Here is a 21,173-nt window from a genome sequence, read left to right as displayed (position 1 = left end):
CTTCGCGTCAGAGTTGACATGTCTGGTGGTACATACTTTACAATCTAAGTACAGAAAGGGGGGCCGCGGTGGCTCAGTGGTAGAGCGTTCTCCTCTGGTGCTTGGGGTCCCGGGTTCGATCCCAGTCCCCAAGTGAACCTTGTGGTGGACAAACACCGTGTGCGTGGGTTTTCTCGGGGTTCTCCCGTTTCCTCCCACTTTCTTCATTCCACCATTTCATTCGTTACTCATCATCACCGTCTCCTTTAGCCTACGTGGCATAACCGTGGGACGTAAAACTGAAAGATTTCATTTCATTTTTTTTCAAAGTACAGAAAAAATCGAAGAAATACTAGTTATTATGGCCAGTCTGCGTAGAATGCGAACAGTTGCTTGACGAGGGGCAATGGTGGCTCAGCAGGTAAAGCATTCACATCTGGTGCTAGAGGTCGTCGGATCGATCCCTCCTCGTCGTCGGATAGTTGATATTAAGAAAATGAAAATATAAGTTTTCCTAAGAAACCAATAGTGCAAAATGAACATCGCTTTACTGTATGTCCTTGTACGCATCAAATAGCACGGAAACAGAGTCAACAGTTTCAGGCTTTAGAGCATTTCTCCATTCCTGAGTACTTAAAGCTCTTTCAGTAGACGCACTAGAAGCAGGGATGACGAGATACTGACGCGTTAATTTACACAATTTTGGTAATGTTTGTTCTTGTTGCTTCCACCACTGCAGTATATCTAGTTCTCTTACACATGATGACATGTTGAGGTAGATGTCTACTTCATCATCAAATTCACCAGAGACTGAATGTCTATCTTCCCAATCCATTAGTTTATTCTTCTTGGTAGGTGGTTCCAAGTTATGCCAACTAGCCTAAAGGAGACGATGGTGATGAGAAATAAATGAAATAGTGGAATAAATAAAGTGAAAGGAAACAAGAGAACACCGCGAACCCCCCACACAGTCCACCACAAAGTTCACTTGGCGAGAGCTCGGATCAAACCAGGGACCCCATACACCAGAGGTGAACGCTCAACCACTGAGCCACCGTTCCAGGAACACCTAATCGACCCTGGCGATTTGGTGATTTATTTGATCATTATATTTTGTTATATTTGTAGCATCATACTATAAACAATACATGAACATGTAACACCATTCGATATTTGCCTTGCTAATTGAACATTACTACAAATTGCACTGATCTTATGAGCACGCCAGTTCATGGTTTTGCCCTCCGTGGTCCAATGGTAGCGTACCAAATTCTACTTACTAGGTCAAGTACTTGACTTTATCATACGTTCTTTAGGTAACTAATGCTCAGGCTGTATGGATGATGATGGGATGAATTGGTGGAAAGAAAACAGTGGGAGGAAGCGGGACCACCCCAGAAACTCCCACGCACACGATGTTTGTCCACAACAAAGCTCACATAGCATGAGCAGGGATTGATCCGACGACCTCCAGCACCAGATGTGAGTGTTTTTTCTACTGAGCCACTGTTCTCCCTCGTAGATCAACCATCGGTTCACATTCTACGCAGACCGGCCATAATAACTAGCATTTCTCCATTTTATTCTGTACTTAGAAAGTAAATTCGGTACCACCAGACATGTCAACTCTGACGTGAAGTCGTAGCACTTGTAGTAGTATTAGCAGTGGTCGTAGTAGTAATAGTAGAAGTAGTAATAGATGTAGTAGAAGTAGTAATAGTAATAGTATTACCAGTACATCGCAGTCTTGAATAAAGAGTCAGTTTCCCAAACACATTACGATTAACATAGGCTGACAGTAAGACCGTACAAACACAGCAAAAATAGAGGTAGTGGAGGACATTAAAAAAACAAATAGGCTGACAACATTAGTTTCCGAACCGTTTTTCAGAGTATCCGGGCCGAGCCGGGCCGGCCCGGCTCGGCCCAGTTAGGCCCGATTCGGCCCGAAATGTGCCCGGACCGGTTAGGGCCCGGTCCAGTTTGATATTACTTGAAACGGGCCGGGCACCGGGCCAAACCGGGCGCGCCCGGCCCGTGCAGGGCTCTGGTAGAGATACATGTAGGCTTATGTACTGCTAGCGCGCGAGTAATTCTGAGCGCATTCAATCACTGAGCGCGACTCAAACCAGCTTCTCGTGAGCAATGATGACGTTGCAAGGAAAGTATTGTGCATAAAATTAAAAAGTTTGTTATTTAGTAAGATGCAAATATAATATCTATCTACTTTCTTGTCACCACATCAGTTGGGAGTATGCGTTCCTCATGGCTCAGGGGTTACAGCCCATGTCGCCCGACTGTATTATTCTCATCCCCATAAACAAGAGAAAATTTTCTTGAAACTAGATTTCCGGAATGCATTCAATGAAATCAACAGAGACTCTATGCTTACAGCCGTAAAAACGCACTTCCTTTATATATACAACTTCATACATCAGTGTTACTCACAGTCAAGTCATCTATTTTTTGGTGAAGATATCATACTCTCCCAGCGAGGTGTTCAACAAGGCGACCCCCTAGGACCTGCTTTATTTGCGCTAACACTTCAATCTATTGTCAGAAATATCAATACTGAATTAAACATTTGGTACCTCGACGATGGGACTATAGCTGGAGACAAGGAAGATGTCCTCGAAGCTTTGTCAAAGATTCGTACTCAATCTCGTGACATTGGATTACAGCTCAATTTCTGCAAATGTGAAGTCGGTTTCTTGGGAGTCTCAAACGAGCGAACTAACACCCTTTACTCCCTTTTCAACGAAGTTGCACCTGAAATCCAACTTATATCATCCGACAGAGCCTCCCTTTTTGGTGCCGCACTACACACTGATACTCGACGCATTTTGTTATTGGACAAGATATCTAAATTAGATCTCTTCTTCACTCGCCTATCTAAGATATCTACCCACTCAGCTTTTTATATCCTACGGGCCTCATTAGCCATTCCTAGAATGTTATATTTCCTTCGTAGTTCTCCATCCTGGCATGAGACAGATCTTCTGGAACAATATGATGAATCCATCCGACTTGGCCTAGAATCTCTTCTCAACTGCTCTCTCACAGACAACTCATGGCTACAAGCATCTCTCCCTGTGGATCATGGAGGTCTAGGAATTCGTCGAGCCCTTGACTTGGCTACTCCATCTTTCCTTTCATCCATGTATAGCTCTATGCCTTTGATCACTTCTCTTCTTCGCTGGGATATTCATCAGGATTCAGAAGCTGAGATAAATGATTGTATCTCCCAGTGGATATCGTACGGCGGACTCGATCTACCTGATTTTGATAAGAGAAGTTTTCAAACTTCATGGGATGCTCCTCTTACAGACTCCAGATTATCTTCTATTCTTCAGTCCTCCACCAATCCTGAAGATAAGGCACGTCTTCTTGCTACTTCTTCTCCTGAAGCAGGTGCCTGGTTACAAGCTACCTCATCTTCATCCCTAGGGCTACATCTTCCCGACGAAAGTTTTCGAATCGCTTGTGCGTTACGTTTGGGAGCAGATGTCTGTGAACAACACCAGTGCCCGGCTTGCGGAAGTTTAGTGGATAAGAAAGGTATACATGGTCTATCATGTGTTCACAGTGCTGGCAGATACTCTCGACACCACTGTTAACGATCTCATTATGAGAGCCCTCATCTCCTCGGGAACGCCTTCCGTGAGAGAGCCAATGGGGTGTAGTCGCTCTGATGGCAAGAGACCTGACGGAATGTCTTTGGTGCCTTGGAAACGAGGGAAGGCTTTAATATGGAATTTTACTTGTACCGATACCCTAGCCCCCTCTAATCTTCCTTCATCTTCCACAAAAGCTGGGACGGTTGCAACTCGCAGGGAATATGAAAAGAGACGAAAATATAACAACTTCTTGGACAAATACCACTTCGTCACTATAGCCATCGAAACTTGTGGGTCCTGGGGTCAGGAAGGTCTAAACTTCATTAAGGAAGTTGGACACCGCATAACTATTAACACAGGAGACACCCGAGCTTCATCCTATCTTATACAAAGAATAAGTATGGCTGAGCAAAGAGGGAACGTAGCAGCGATGCTAGGAACTCTCCCTCCGGGAAAAGCTTTGGACGAAATTTTCCTTTTGTAATCACTCTCCTCTCATTTATGATATTAGTCTTAGGAAGTAACTTGTTAGAAGAAAAAGAAAAAATAATATAAAATAGTTGTTGTTGATTAAAAGATGAAGATGTATGAAATTTAATTGTGTAACGACGAACGATAGAATTTATAGACAAACGTCGTTAAAGTGAATACAGGTTACTAACTAGTAAACATTTAAAAGTTTAAAAAAAAAATAAAAATAAAAAATATATTATTTTTTGTATTATTTGTGGCAGTGCCCTGGCATATTGGCTCCCCCTCAGCAGCCGCCGCTGACTGAATTGTCTGAAGGGCTCTTTCTAAACTTTCTCGGCATCTCTGGTACTTGACGGATGAATACGTAGCATTGTTTATTTTTATGATGAAGTTAGCACAATGGAGAAATAAAAATTTGTTGAAAAATTAAAAACTGTAAGGGGAAACCGTGAAGCACCAAAGTGGCTTGACGCAAGAGGTGATGCCATAAAAATTATTGTGAGAAGAGAAATCAATCATTTTGTTACAACAAATTTTTCTCGAGAGATTTAAAAAATTCAAATTTCTTGAGTGCGATCCGATTTCATGGTCAAATAACAATGACTATCTTCGAGGAAAGACAATAGTTTAATTGATCCACGTAACAAAATGATCCATGCAACAGAAAGGTGAGTGAAACTAATATAAGATTACAGCAATGTTCTTACGAAAAATGAGGAGCATAAACAGTTTCTTTTGCAGATAGTAAAGGCCCATAGAAAATCTTTTCCTAGATGTGACAAAAGTGAACTGTGTAGCAAATAAGATTGAAAACTTATTGAAAACTTAGCATAAAGCTACTACACAAATAAGGGATAGTTCGATTTCTTCCAAGTTCTATTTTTTCTTTTTCCTCATAATGGTCTATGAATCATTTTGATGGAAACCTTATTTCTAGTTCATGGGGAAACAAAGATTTAACTTTCTCTAGCAGTTTGTTTCCAATTTATGTAAAATACTTTCAAATTTCTTACAAATCTGTACTACAATAAAATAACATTACATCGAAGCATTTCGTTTTTCAGACGTAATAACTCTTACATGATTATTGGTAGCGTACAAATAATGCCAAATTTGTACTTCTCGGAAAACGCTACCTTAAAACGATATGTCACATGACCCTCTTCCTATTTGAAAATTTTGACCTGACTTCAAGATGGCCGCCATCATAATGCTATACAAGATTAGGTTGGTCTCTTCCTCTAGTTCCATTATCCATTGTATCTTCCCATTCCCTAAAGAAGCCGTTTCTAAATTATAAGGGTTTATTCTAGGTATTCCCCATATACTATATATTGTAAACGAATTTAAAACTTTAGGTCGCTTGAGGCACCGTTTAAAGTTATTCAATGGATCTAATTTTTCTCCTGGTTTAATTTGGTCCCATATGGAAACATTTTAAGGGGTTCGTCCAAGGAAATTCCTAAATTTATTTTTTCCCATATAAATAAGGACCACCCTAATATATATATATATATATATATATATATATATATATATATATATATATATACGAGATCTAATAACTTATTACTTTGTAGACCTGGTAGCCTCTCTCTCTCTCTCTCTCTCTCTCTCTCTCTATATATATATATATATATATATATATATATATATATATATATATATATATATATATATATATATATATATATATATATATATATATATATATATAATTATATATATATATATATATATATATAATATCGTAATTTATCACGAAAAACAAGCAAAATGTTAAAGAAATACTTATTTCCCAGATGCTCCATCTTTAATTCTACAAAAGATTTGAGCAGATGTTATATATTGTATTCTTTATCTTTTTCAACTCTTCCTCGTTATAACATTAAACAAATTTTATCTATGATTGTGAACAGAAAGTTTTAAAAAGAGAAAGTGATCAGAAGAGTATGCGGTCAGATATTATCATTTAGCTCCTATTTAGCCGAATTGTTAGCATGTTCGATCTTGGTCTAAATGGTGTGTAGTTCTTGGTGAGAGCGCTAAAAATTTTCCGGCATTGACACAGTATCATGAGGCAGTTAGGGAGCTACCTGAAAAAAAAGCCCCCAAAAAATGGCACTGGGAATCGATGCACTGGCCACGCACTCACATAGTTAAAAGTGAGCTAATCTTGCTAGCCATAGCCTTTCATGGGCCGTAACTCCAATAGTTTTAATTTAGGACTTCTTAGCATATTTCAATAATGCGTGATTAAAGAAAACTGAAATGAGCGTGACTTCTTTCTTATCTGTCTTACTTAGTATTCGCCTCACTACTGGGTACTAACAGAAAATTCTAAGCTTCTTATCGCAAGAACTCATGAAATATTCTGACCGACCATATGGCCCATATTTCTGCCGGTGCCTTCATATAATGCTTTATATATATTTAGGGGAGACCGGGGTATTTACGAACATTTAAGCTCTGACTATAAATAACTCTGTTGTTTTTAGAGATAAAATAAAGATTTCTTGTGTGTAAAAAGCTTGGAGTTTTTCCTGTTTACTAAAATGCCGCGGAAAGTCAAAAGTAACATTTTTCAACAAATCAGTACGACACTTTAAAAATGTACCTATATTCGGGATTACCCTAGTGGTCGGGGTAATCCCGAACATACTGTTTACTTTAAACTTTCCTTTACGAAAGAAGTTAAATGCATTAAAATACATTAAAATTATACAGTAATTTAGTATTTAAATCTTTAATAAGAATTATAATTACAAACATAACTCAAGGTTAATGAGAAGCATAACCAAACCGGTAATAGACTAAACAAAGTGTACTCTTATGAAACAAAATCATAAATAACGGTGTATTAAGTAAAATATTCATTAAAATTGCAGAAGTCAAAGATATACATATTAACGTTTACTTCAAAGGACAATGTTCTTTATTAGTTCAACATTCAAATGCGGTTAATAGGCTGAACAAAAGTGGCTAACAGCTAATGGACCCTACTAGGCTAAATAAATTTGTAAAACACTCTGAATCACACATAGGAAAAAATGCAACCTATGATGAAGGATCAGATATCTAAAATAGGGTTACTGACTATAGAGTAATGAAATAGGCTACTAATACCTTAAAATCATAAATATAGCAAAGTATTCTAATTAATAAAGCTAATAACGCTTAGGGTCTATTACTAAAACATGATCTATTTTCCAAACCAATTTCATTAACTTATTTCTTACTGTTCATATTTAATTATTATTATTATTATTATTATTATTATTATTATTATTATTATTATTATTATTATTATTATTATTATTATTATTATTATTATTATTATTATTATTTTGATAATTTATTTCATATCATGAGGCAATCCCGAACATTCTGCCCGGCATTACCCCATGAGACACCATTTTATTGCTAAAGTTGGACTACTTGTTGACTGCATACATCCTAATAAGATTTCAAAGAATATATAGCCCAAACATAGGGGAATATATAGCCGTATCCTAGGACGCCCAGCAGGGGGGCAAAGTGGGGCGCTCGCCCCCTAGAGGAAATTGTACTCCGGAATATCGAAAACCCTATATAATTTTTAGAATAGTTACAGCAAAATTTGAAACTATATTTGAAATGTCGCTTTTTCTTGCTCCCCTTGGAAACCACAACATGGTCGCCCTTGGCCGTATCAGTAACAATATAGATAAGATAAGAGCCAACTTACCTTGCGCACATTGTTGAATCAACGTTGTAAGTGAATCGACAAAAACAACAAAATATCTTCTTCCCGGTAATCCACTCCACCGACTCTCGCCAAATTTATGGTACACTTTCCCAGGCCTTTCCGCTAGCATGCAACAAAATTGTCTGTTTTCTAACAAGCTTCCTTGGGCGTAAACTTGGGTGTTCGGCATTACCCCAGTGTTCGCGAATACCCTGATTTCCCATTTTATATATATATATATATATATATATATATATATATATATATATATATATATATATATATATATATATATATATATATATATATATATGTGTGTGTGTGTGTGTGTGTGTGTGTGTGTGTGTGTGTGTGTGTGTGTGTGTGTGTGTGTGTGTGCAAACGCACTTGTGAATTATGGAAATTATTAGTGCCTTGCATGATGTGCTTCTGATTATGCCGCTGACCAGTATTGCACATTAGTTATAGCATTTGAAAGATTCGAAATTTTTATAACGAATGTGGTTTAGTTTTTTGGTAATCAACGTAAGGGAGCTAGAAATATAAAGTTGGGACAGAAAACTCGTTTTACCATTAGAACAAGGAACAACAAAGGTTTATTTTAAGATACATATTCTAAGGAAGTTAAAGGGAATGCAGGTCCTTTTCCAAGAACAAAGTATCTCAGCTTGGAAGATGAAACTCAGTATGCATCCCAAATCTTAACATGACGGTGCGTAAATACACATATAGAAACAACTTCGTTTTATTTTTTTATTTGAAAAAAAAAAGTATTAATTTTTGAAGTCATTTTATTTTAACTGTGCTTTTGTATCATGACGTACCATTTTGTGATGCAGCAAAACTGCAAATTGCTTAAGAAATTCAATATATTAAAACGAATTTTGCTTAAAAACAATTTTTAGTTATGAGGCTGCTCAGTGGTAGGGTGTTCACCTCTGGTGTATGGGGTCCCTGGTTCGATCCCAGCTCGCGCCAAGTGAGCTTTGTGGTGCGTGGTTTTCCTCGGGCTTCTCCCGTTTTCTCGCACTTTTTTCATTCCACCATTTCATTCATTTCTTATCATCACCGTTTCCTTTAGCCTAGCCGGCATAATCGTCGGACGTAAAACTCAAAGATTTCATTTCATTTCAGTTTTTAGTGATATGCTCGATAAAGCGGTAGTGAGACGACCCATTATTTTGAGAACAGAAATATACACATGCTTTAGTACATAAAGTAATAATATAGTATTACAATATAGTATAAAAGCTGCTCTTCCCTCTGAAACTGTGAAGACTGTGGCGCAGCCACTCAAGAAAGTTGGGTACTACAAACTACTAACTGCAAGAACGAATCAAATCATTCAGAGCACGTGAGTTTGATAGAGTTAGCCAATGATACACTTAGCTACTGCCAGTAGCAGACGATGCAGTTAGTTACAACTCTAGCCGGTAGTGTCGCAGCAGTGCCGTAACAATGGGCGGTGCAAGCGGTGCAACGCACCGGCGCCCCCAAGCTTAGAGGGCCCCGTCGAGCACGTTAATTACTCAGTAGGCTATTGAATACTTATATTTTATTATTCATTTCTTGTGTGCGAGAGAAAATCAATGTTAGTTTTAATATTGACAGCAATTTTTAGTAATATCTTTTTCTGTTTTTGAGTCCCCAAGCCACCTGTCCACAAAAGATCTATGCTCGAAATTGAGTATTTCAGAAACATTTCAAGAGAAACGCAAAATTTTAGTAAAGAAATATTTTGATGAACTGGCTACAGATAGTAGGCTAAATGTATCGGAAGACATTTCGTGTCACTGTATTTTCTCCTATTCTGGATTGTATTGCGTCACAACTTAGAACCCGTTTTCACGGAATGACTGAAATGCTCAATAGCTTTTCTTTTCTCACCCCAGCAACACGGCTGTCTGCATCTGAGGGAGACCTTCAGAAATCTGGATATGACTTTGCTACAAAGTACAGTAGTGATGTAAGCTCAGATTTTCCACGGCAAATACTGGTATTCAGAGATTATTCTAGGGCTGAAATAGGTAACCTTCGAACAATTCGGGAAATAGCTTTGTTCTTAGTGGAAAATGAGTATCCTACGTCTATTCCTGATGTGCTTACCGCATCTGTAATTTTTCTAACAATACCAGTAAGTGTGACTTCTGCTGAACGCTTGCTCGTTCTCGAAACTAAAGATCATGAACAACTTGAGAAGTAGTACCTCACAAGAAAGTTTAACAAATGTTGCTATATTAAACGTAGAACGAAAACAAACTTTAGAGGTAAACATAGACAAGACTGCTTTAGATTTTGCTGATGCTAAAGCTAGGAAAAAAGCTTTTTGAAACGACTTAAAATTTTTGTTGCATTGTATGGTACGTTGCATGTTTTAATATTTGAATCCATTACAATAAATTTATTTTGAAATGGTTTCAGCAGTTGTGAAACTCCCTGATATTGCCTTTTAATCATGATGTTCTTTTCCGTAAGTAACATGTGTATAACTATGATGCACTATGAATAAAATTATTTCTCATATTTTTTTGTTTTCTCTTTTAAAAAATGTATAATTAATGCTTTTCTCATTTTGACTAATATTGAAAAGACATTTCACTTACTTTGCACGATGGATATAGTACTTTGCTTTTTAAAAGCTCTGTAAAATTATCGTAAATTGTGAAATGCCTTATGTAAATAAAATATAACTTACCTTTTCTATCTTATGTTATTCCATTAAGATTATTTTGGAGGAAAGTATTTCTGTGTATGTATGTGTGTCTGTGTCTAATATTGTTTGCTGCTTTTACTATTATATTGAAAAATACCTTCTCCTGTGGGGGGGGGGGGCAAATATCCTCTTGCACCGGGGCTCCGAATAGTTTTGTTACGGTACTGTGTCGCAGAGTCATTTTTGTTGCATTGTGGGAACAATTTGAATTTCCCACAAAATATAGGGAGTGATTCATCAAGGTAATCAGTGCTTTAGTATATTTCGAAAATTCCGCTCTTAATGAAAAAGGTGCAATTTCTATATTAAAAATTCCGGCAAATTTGCATGTGAAACTGCAAAATGTAAGAAATCACTCAAATTAGAGGTGTGGAATTTAGTATTTAAACTCGTAATTTAAAAATTAATGGATGTTTCAATGTTGTCTACAATTCCGCTTCTCATGGAGAAAGGGAGCATTTTCTCTAATATTCACATTTTCGATCCTTTATACAGAAAAAAAAACACACAATGTGAGTATTCGTTTAGGTTGGAAGTATGAAATCCGGTATATAAACTTCTAGTTTCAATTACGAAACCGTATTTCAGCCTTTTCAAAAATAAGGCTTCTAAAAGGGACAAATTCTAGTATTAATATTTTCGATTCTTTATTCAGAAAATGCATAGTGTGAAGACTCGCATAAATTGGAGGTCTAAAATCCGATGTATAATCTCACAATCAAAATTACGAAAACATGTGTTACTGCCTTCTAAAAATTCTACTAGTAAAGAAGAAAAGAGAGGTAATTTTTACAATATTCAAATTTCTGGTTTTACGTTCATTAAACTTTTTCTCATGGGAAGAACGGCCATTTCTACTGGTTCTATTTAAAACGTTTCTCTTTTGATAAACACTTAACAGACTAACTCCATTTCGGGGGACTAGACCCCATTTGCCACCATTCATCCAGGATACACATTTATTTCCATTTGTTCCATTCAAGGTATGTGTCATATTGTTTTCTGGAGTTGATGAACCTCTCATAGATGCAGTGCTCTGTGGAGCAGTGTCCGCGTGCTTTGTGATGTCCTTTCAATGCGAGATTCTTCTGCATGCTGTTGGAAACTATGCCTCTTGACATATCGTCTCTCATTGCCAAACTTCCTTTTCTTGAGGTATTTCCTGTCATTGGTCTCCTAATGGCATGCATCGTGATGGAGGCTTGAGTGGGTTGGAACAGTGTTCTCACAATTTTTGGCCAATTACATAACGTGGGGGCCTGTTGAAGCACATCGTTGGATGAGGAGATTCACCCCAGCCTTGTTGATTTAATCACCTTATTTGTATCATTTTTCAATATTGCTTAATGGCTGTAACGGGCAACGGAGTCTCAAGTTGTTACTTCTAAATTCATCGTCCATGGATCGTGCTCAGCTACTATTCTTATCACCAGGGCCCGGATCTTGTTGACCTATAATTTTCTAAAAAAGTGACCTATAAAAAGACACTAAAATTCCTGTAAAATGACCCTAAAATTCACAAAAATTGACCTTAAAACTTGCGTTTTTTAAAAAGTTTATTTCGTTAAACATTTACTATTTTAAAAATATCTATTAGATTTTAATTAACGTTTCTCACTCATATTCACAAAGTTTTGTTTCAGTTAGTTGCAGTCCATTGATCATTTATGTCCATTGATCAGTCCATTGTACGGCATTGTACGTACTGAATGCGTCAATTCACTCCCGAGTTGAAACTAGGAAGCACTCTTAAACAATAAAAGTTTGCAAGTGTAGACTATTGAGAATAATAGATAAAAACTCTGTTTAAAATCCTTGTACGCCTTCTAATCCATTTTTATTTATTCACGTGATCACATCCTTTGTGGTCAACAACCCAAAATTATCTGTTTGGCCACCTACCAACCCCCACCTTTCGTCATCCCGCTACAGCTTTGTTTTCATTAGCTTGTTAAGAATGCAGTTTTTCCACCCCAATAATCAGAAAGCATAAAAAGAGATGATTTAACTTCGTCTTTTTCACATCCGTAAACAGTGTTCATTTTAAGATTTACTTATGTAGAAGAAAAAGAATAAAAAGGTCATAAGTGACCTAAAAGTGACCTTAAAATAGTGAAAAATGACCTGAAACTTCAAAACGGCAAAAAGTGAACAAAAGTTGACCCTAAAAAATTATAATTTTAAAACCTAGAGTTGATGGATAACGTTTTTATTTGAACTTGCCTTGTCCTATGCGTAACCGAAAAAAGTTGACTTGTCAACAAAATCCGGGCCCTGCTTATCACGTACAGGCTCCAGAGTAGGCAGTAGAGTAACCGGGACATGGCAGCAGTTAAATGCGTCGTTCGAGAGGACCAGTGAAAGTAGAGTATCGTTAAACTGTTGACCTACCTGGCTAACGATATCACTCTTGTCTGTGGCAGGCCAAAATTATGGGAAAATGAGAGGATGAGTGTAAACGCGGGTATGTCGCTAGCACGTCTGAGCACACCATCTGAGAAATTCAACAGATCTATTCCGTTACGCGACAAAGCTTAATACATGTGTCACTTAGCGACGTTTTCCGTTCCAAGGAGGTATGCACGGATTGGATAAGCTTCAAATGCAATCTCAACCTTTCATCGTGATGGATACTGCACTCTATTGAAGCAAAAGATTTGCAACTTCAATACCAATTTAGATTTGACGGAATCGACGAAGTCTGAGGAGTGACCAGACTACATGGTGTGGATTGGCAAGAACTAAGAATTGGATATTAAGTTACTTCCATACTGACAGCGTAACTGCAAGCGATTCTCCACCTATATTCCACAATCACCCTTGCAAGGGAGGATACGTTATCCCATCTCCCAAACGTCCATTGAATACTTAGACTAAGACATCCATTGGATCTCGAAGTGTGCTTGTTACCTCAGCACGTAAAATTGAGGTAAACAGAGCTTCTCAGAAATGGGTTGGACTCTGCCGACCCTACCGGGGGAGGAGCGGCTTGTCTCATTTTCCAAATGGGTCACCAACACGTGAAATTGGGTCCGATAGTGTATGTAGTCCGAACTAGGACTCAAGCCCCTCCCTGGTTTCCAGAGTGTTCCCGACAATGGGCAGGACAATAGGGGTTGTGGTCATACCGTGGAATTCGGTATCTTGTAAAACGGGGATATGAGCTTGCCTTAAAGCCCCGGAACCGATGTTTGAGATTCTGATAGCTTCCTACTCGCTAGAATTCCCTCCACCAATAGGTATAACTGCAAAATGGATTCCGTTCTATCGCACTAATGGGCGTTCCCCATTATTCTTCTTCCGAAGGGATTTCTTGTTCAGTGAAGTATTTTCGAACGAACAATCATGCAAGTTTTTGCAAACACAGGTTAGTTGAAATTTTAAAGTACCAGCCTGTACGAAGGGTGGTTGTCCGCCTATTGTTAAATTGGCTTCTGTTGTTCCAGAACTTTCAACCTTACCGAGATCTTGGCTTCAAAATAAGAAAATGCTTCTGCTAATAAAAGATGAATCATGTTTCATGATGAATGCTAAACATGTTTCATATAAATTCCCTTATGAAGAATTTTACAGTATTTTAACCATTTTTGGACATCGATATCTTAATTTTCCACCAGTAAACTCAACTTCAATGGAACTGAAATTAAAGTGGATTTGAGCTAACAGTGGCTCATTCTGAACTTTTAGGTTTTAGCATGTGCCGAGTTGTTTCTAAAATACAAGAGATAATCCCTGGCGCCCGAACCCAAAGTTATCTCTGTCTTTTTGGTGGCTCGTATCAGTATGTACGTTCATTAAAAATTAATTTAAAAAAAAAAGCCACTGGCACTCACGGCGCCCTATCGTGACTCACATTGGTAACTACTGATTCGAAAATGAATCGAATCCTTCAACAACTGCACAGCTACAAGTTAAGCAGCTCAAATTTGGATTTAATTCTAACTTAATTGTTACACGAAACTTGTGACTAAAGTGTATTTAACATTAATTTAGTGCTGTTAATTATCATCTCTCAACTGACCTAGTTATTTAAATATGAATAGGAAATTGTAACAATAGTAACAATTACAAGTTCAGATGGAAAGATCTTTCGCTTGCTATTAATCTACAGTAGCGACACCACGTAGCGGAATTCCGGTCTGAACGGCTTCGCAAGTAACTGGAGGGTATATGCTATCATTTGCAGTGTCCTTGCGCCAAGACTAGAACTTAATTCGTGCTTGTGAAGTACATCAGAAGACGAAATAGAAGCCATAGCCTTCCTTTTGCTTTACATTTTTATAGTAAGCTTTGTAGTCTTTAAACATATCTTTAAAATAAAAACAACTTACTTCAGAGTCTTTTCTACAAATTTTGAAAGAACACCAAAAATCGCCGCCTGCTGCGAAAAAGTTCGTCCACAATGTGTTTTAAAAGAACTGCAGTTTGAGAGGTTAATTGTTGAATATTTGCTTGAGAACAAGAGATGCCAGATGGTCTGCAAGTTAAGTTCAAACTTTGTTCTAACGTTCCGACTATTGCCCTTACCACTTTACAAACTATACTAACATACTATACGGTTATTAATGTGTGTAAAGTTTCTTTACATGATATTAAACTTTATATTTTCTATCATCACTGTCAAACTTCTACATTTCAAAAATATCTGTGTTTAGTTAGGGTTAGAGCCGAGTGTCTTTTTCTCTAGATTTGCCAAATATAAAATTTCTTTGGAGCTCATCGTGTGTATTCAGCAACGAAGCTATTAGGAATAATTTAATTTCAGGATCTAGATCTACGAACTACCGAGAATTAAACTCGGGTTTCCCGCGACGATGCGAACCAGTTACTCACGACGGATCTCCCATACTACAACAAAGAGTGTGTTGACAGTCATTGGCTTCTATTGCTTCTAACCGGTGATTGCCGACAAATTGATTTTCAAGTGTACTTTCCCAGACATTAACCTTCTTAACTCTTTTAAGATCTTTCGCAGATATAACTACGATAGGGTAGCATCTTCATTAATCTATTAAAACAAGTTACTAATAAAGCTTTTTTTAGATTTCTTTTCTTTTGGAAGCAAGGGGGCATTGTAAAACACGTTATGTATGGTTTCACGCCTCTCTGTGTTGACACATAGGGGTGATGACGTCACTTATTGTTTTCGTTAAGCCTATTTTTATTGTTTGGCGGGCTTACTTTTGCACCTAGAAGATTGGGATTTTGCACACATTCAGTGCACCCCTTAGTATTTTTCAATTTGCTTGATCTCTGCGTTAAAACAGAGGGGCAAAAAGGTACATCTCTTTTTTCGCAATTTTCCCGCCTCAGATACATAATGGAGACATGTGAATGCTACAGTTGGAAAAAGTATGTTCTATTCTGAAAAGAATGATGTACAAGTCATGTCGCTAGGATAAATAGGAATGCCTCAGGAATTTTTTATATTACATTCGGATCTTTTCCAGTGATCAGTCATTGTGGTGCTAACTGGTAAATATTTTCCCGCCCTTACTATTCAAGATAGAAACTTGAAATTTTCTACATATATTTAGTATACCCCTTGCTATTTTTCAGTTGATTTTGAGATTTGTGCGTTAACAAAAGGGGGAGGGGGCTCAAAGTTTGAAAAAGAAACTCACAACAAAAAGATTTCTTTCAAAATTTCCCGCCTCAAGAACATACGAAAATGTGAATGGTACCATTTGAAAGGTTGCACCATTGTGAAAAAAATCAAGGTACGAACCATGATGCTATGATAAATAGCATAAATAGCAATGAAGCAGTACCTGCTTAACTGAAAGTCTATCTATCTATCTATTAAAATGTTACAGTACCAATTAAGAGCGACCGAGCTATGTTAGAGTACCAATTAAGAGCGACCGAGCTCTAACCAATAACCTTAGCTTTCAAACCTTTGATTTACGGTTATTTGTGATTTCAAGTTTATAACAAAGACAAATATTTTTAAAAGAGTGTACTTTAAATAAATTACTTAGAGAGATATTTTTCACAAAGTTTATCCTTTTAAATTATTGTTCAAAGCCTTTGTCTTTTAGTAAGCCTTCTCCGAAATAAATGCAAATGAATTGTGCTGCCATCTTTGTAGTTCTTTTAGACTACGTTTATATATTTGTGGCCAATCCTTTTGACAATGAGATCTCGGAAACTACAGGCTCTAGAAAGATGATGTTTTCACTTATCGATTGCAAATTTTACGTAGATTGTCCAGTTCTAATTGAATTTTTAAAAAACATGGCCGTTATTTCTTTATTACATTTTTACGGGTACACTGGAAGTCTTGAAGTTAAAAAAAAAACAAAAAAACTAAAGCATCATATCCTACCTATTATACATTCCAACACCATATAATTGTATAGGGGCTGCATATCTCTCAGGTGTTTGTTTCATGGCCAAATTATAATGAAAAACGAAGGATAACCATTTCTCCATCTAAGTTGAATCTTTATTGTTTGAAGTGTTTTGCCCAATGAACACCATATATCACTGACATTATAATTGATTGTATGTGTAATGTATTAGCTTATTTTAAAATGTATAAAACAATAATCATGCCTGTTGTTCTGTATGGTTGCGAAATATGGTCTCTTGCTTGGAACGAAGAACATAGATTGAAAGTATTTGAGAACAAGATCCTGAGACGAATATTCGGATCCAAGAGAAACGGAAATAGGGAATAGCGGAATCTTCATAACGAGGAACTACATAATTTATACGGTTTATCCAACATTGTTGGGGTCATCAAATCTAGGAGGCTTAGGTGGGCAGGTCATGTAGCCAAGATGGAAGAAAGAACGAACCCTTTCAAAATCTTAACTGGAAGACCAGCCGGAAAACGACCATTAGGAAGACCTAGGTACAGATGGGAGGACAATATTAAGATGGATCTCACAGAAATAGGAATACAAAGTAGAAACTGGATCCAATTCGCTAAGGATAGAAGTCAGTGGAGAGCTTTTGTGAACGCGACATTAAACCTCCGGGTTCCATTGGTCATAGAGTTACTTAGTTTATGTATTTGCTTATTACATACTACATGCAAGAAGAAAGAAAACACAGATCATACATGATTAAAAACTGCAACCGGAAGTAGGCGCAAATCTTGCAAATGGTACGAGATATTGAAAAAGTAATCGAAAAAAATCTCCCCTTTACGGTATCTCTTGCCGATTTTTACCAAGATTTCTTTCACTTCTGTCTGCAAAGGGACATGTACAGATGTGAGGAATAACAAGGAGATTCATACTCATATATGAATGATGCGTTGTGTAAAGAGCGCAGGTTCAGCTAGTAATTTACCTAAAAAGACAGACAGAATTTCAAAAGGCTTAATTGTACTACATTACATGCAAAGACAAACCAACTCACATTACGTATAGGGAGATAGAAGCAGTTAAAATTAAGAAATTCAACACAGGAAATTATCTCTATATAAAGGTATATTTAGTACTTCAACTAAAGGAAAGAAAAACTTTGATCAAAATATTGAAAATCGTTGAGTGTAAATTTTATTTTTGTAGTCGGTATTTTTTCACAATAAAATAATATGGTCCAATTGTTCTATCAATAATTCATTTCAGATTTCGTAATCAATCAGGGTTTTAATTTCCAGGTATCTTCATCTGCCTACTATACATTTGAAGCTTACTTGAAGTCAGTCATATTTTGTGTCTGAAAGGAAAATAAATAACTTACACACATTTTTACTTTTTCTTATTCAAAAGAATTTTTATTATATGAAAAAAACAGTACAAAAAACGTAAACAAAAGAAAAAATTCTTAGCTACTGACTTATAATGTGATTAAATAAGTAAAAAAAAAAGTAATAATAATAATAATTGACGAAATCCAAAAGAAAATGACTTCATATAAATTTTCTAATGGTATAACAGAACTGGGGCGAAATATATTTAGTCTGTATGATTTAAATAAGCCTTTCACAGCCATATCTTGTACTTGAGGTAGTCTTTCAGTCGCAACGGAATGTCAGCCTCATCAATAAGTGGTGTTGGCATAAACTTCCTTACCGCCATGCGAGATAAATGCAGAAGAGTCGGAAATGATTTTGGTGTTGAATAGAAGGTAACATTGCCGTCAGAAGATCTGTAACAAAAGAAGAAAAGAAAGTTTCATTGAAAACGGGAATCACAGCACGCTTCAACAAATATTGATTTATTTATGTATATGTACATATTTCTGAGCATTACCAGTATCTATAGCAATAGTGTTATCTTCATATAAAAGTCTCAAATTTAAACACTTCCACCGCAAAGAAACTCAAAACCATAAACAAAAAATACATAAATAAATAAATAAATAAAAAGATAAACCCGCAAGGGCCCAAGTAAATTAGATTTTTACAAATAATAATAATAATAATAATAATTTCTCAAATCCTGATTTTTTTTTAGTCAGTGTGTGGATGATGGTTAAAAGCGCAGATATTTGTCAAAAAATATGAGTTTTAGTAATTGTTCTTCTAAACACTTAATTATTTACATCTTGTAATAAAGTGTGATTACCCTTTCGGGATAACCGCTGATAGAAAACTGAGTTGCGTTATTTCTTTCTTTCTTTCTTTCTTTTCTTTCTTTCTTTCTTTCTTTTTTTTCTTTCTTTCTTTCTTTCTCTTTCTCTCTCTCTCTCTCTCTCTCTCTCTCTCTCTCTCTCTCTCTCTCACTCACTCACTCACTCTCTCTCTCTGCTATCCTATAATACATACGAAGAGGTAATCTGATCTTATGAAAATGTGTGTGATGTGGCTTATTCTTCTTTCTGGAAAGTCTTTCTTTTTCTCCACCTTACCTTAGCGTTCTGATCAAAGATACGTAGTAAGAGTTTGGGGAAAAACGAAGAAAAAGGATGTGCTCTAAAATTAATTGAGAAATATAGTATTACCAGTTTGACAATCTTCGTGTCGGAAATCTGCATTTATGGGGAACTGAAGTAAGTAGATGTGTTCTCCATTAATTTTATTTATTTATTTATTTATGACTTCTTTTACGTGGCGAAGTTAAGGCTCTACAGCCTTCTCCGAGCACTTAACCACGTGCATACATTAGATATATTAAAAAAAAACACCAATATATAGAAAATATTAACAATTACAAAAGAAGAGTATTGAACCACATAAAAAAGAATATACTACTTAAGTAAAAAAAATGGTTAAAATGGTCAATAACAAAAATTGAAAAATAATATACAATAGAGGAAACAAAAATAACATGGAGAAACCTAAAATTGCATATTGCATATAGCGGTACTAGAAGAATGAATATATAAGATGTACAAATTAACATAGGTTACCTATTGGTTGTGTGTTCATATGTGCGTTATTAATAATCTGATAAAACGAAGATGCCTCATGTGCTACCAGTATATCCTTCTCTTTACTTAAGAGAAGGGAATTTACAGATTTTTTAAATTTGGCAACTGTGGAAACGTTGTGTATTAATTGAGGTAAACTGTTCCAGAGGCGTGTAGTACTTACTGTGAAGGATTTTGAGTATGAATCAGAATTGTGATTGGGAATGGAGAGCAAGAAATTATCTTGTGATCTTGTGCTTCTAGTATGAAAGTCTGATAAATATAAAAATCTACGGGCTAGATACGATGGTTCTGACGTAGTAAGTATTTTGTACAATAGGGTAAGATTATGTAAATTTCTTCTTCCAACTAACGTCAGCCATGACAGTTTTTTATAAAAAGATGTGAGATGTTCCCTGTAAGTTATATTGAAAATAAATCTAATGCAGGCATTTTGTACTCTTTGCAAGCGCTTTGATTGATTTTCTGTTAGATCAGAATATACTGAGTCGCAATAGTCAAGATGTGAGAACACCAGTACCTTGACAAGTTTGATCTTCAAAGATATTGGTAAAAAAGTTCTTAGTCGATTTAACGTATGTAGGGCACCAAATTCTCTCTTACAAACTCCATTTATTTGATCTGACCAGGAGAGATTTTGATTTATTATGACTCCCAAATTTTTGATAGTTGTAGAGAATGGAATAACAGTATTGGACAATTTTATATTTGGGAGCTGATAGATATTAATAGAAGAAAGAATTCTTGGGGAGCCAATTAAGATGCACTGCGATTTTGTTGCATTTAATTTTAACCCATGAGCCGTAGACCAGTTGCTGATTTTGTTTAACTCAGTATTTATTTTCTCAATCGCATTAATAATATCTTGTTGGGGAAAAGAAGCATATAACTGAAAATCATCGGCGTAAATATGGTATTTACAATAGGTGAGAATTTTAGGGAGATCATTAATGTAAAGGGCAAAGAGAAGGGGACCTAGTACGCTACCCTGCGGCACTCCACTGTTGATACAATGCCATGTCGATATGTGATCCTGATTGATCACTACTCTGTTTACGTTCGTGAAGGTAAGAATGAAACCATTTAACCACTGATTCAGAAAAATTAAACAATAATGATAATAACTGGTATTAACTGGTTGCATGCATATACTTATATTTTATTTAATGCAGTTGACTTACTGTACAATGGGAAGAGATACGCGTAGTATTGAATGTTTACCTTGAATATTATTGATATTAAATCATAGGATTGGCGAAAACTGTAAAGAAGATATTTACAGTTGTTGGAACTATTTTTGAAATGATAACTGCTCTGGAACAAACAAGTTTCA

At 36.3% G+C, this 21,173-nt stretch overlaps 1 protein-coding gene across 2 annotated transcripts in view; it reads right to left on the bottom strand.

Annotated features, from left to right (window-relative positions):
* Positions 1-18,213: 18,213 nt before the first annotated feature.
* The window catches only part of LOC145694639 (WD repeat and SOCS box-containing protein 1-like), a 63,015-nt gene continuing 60,055 nt past the window's right edge, over positions 18,214-21,173 (bottom strand). For both annotated transcript variants that reach the window (XM_081771052.1, XM_081771053.1), the window contains exon 10: positions 18,214-18,616. In XM_081771052.1, the coding sequence (XP_081627178.1) occupies positions 18,451-18,616 (166 nt within the window). In that variant the 3' untranslated portion in view covers positions 18,214-18,450. The remainder of the gene's footprint in view (positions 18,617-21,173) is intronic.

Source organism: Thermobia domestica, chromosome 9 (assembly GCF_964235325.1).
Source record: "Thermobia domestica chromosome 9, izTheDome1.hap1.1, whole genome shotgun sequence".
Taxonomy (NCBI): Eukaryota; Metazoa; Arthropoda; class Insecta; order Zygentoma; family Lepismatidae; genus Thermobia; species Thermobia domestica.
The sequence above is the reverse complement of the archived record's forward strand: the minus strand, read 5'-3'. Positions and strand labels throughout refer to the sequence as shown.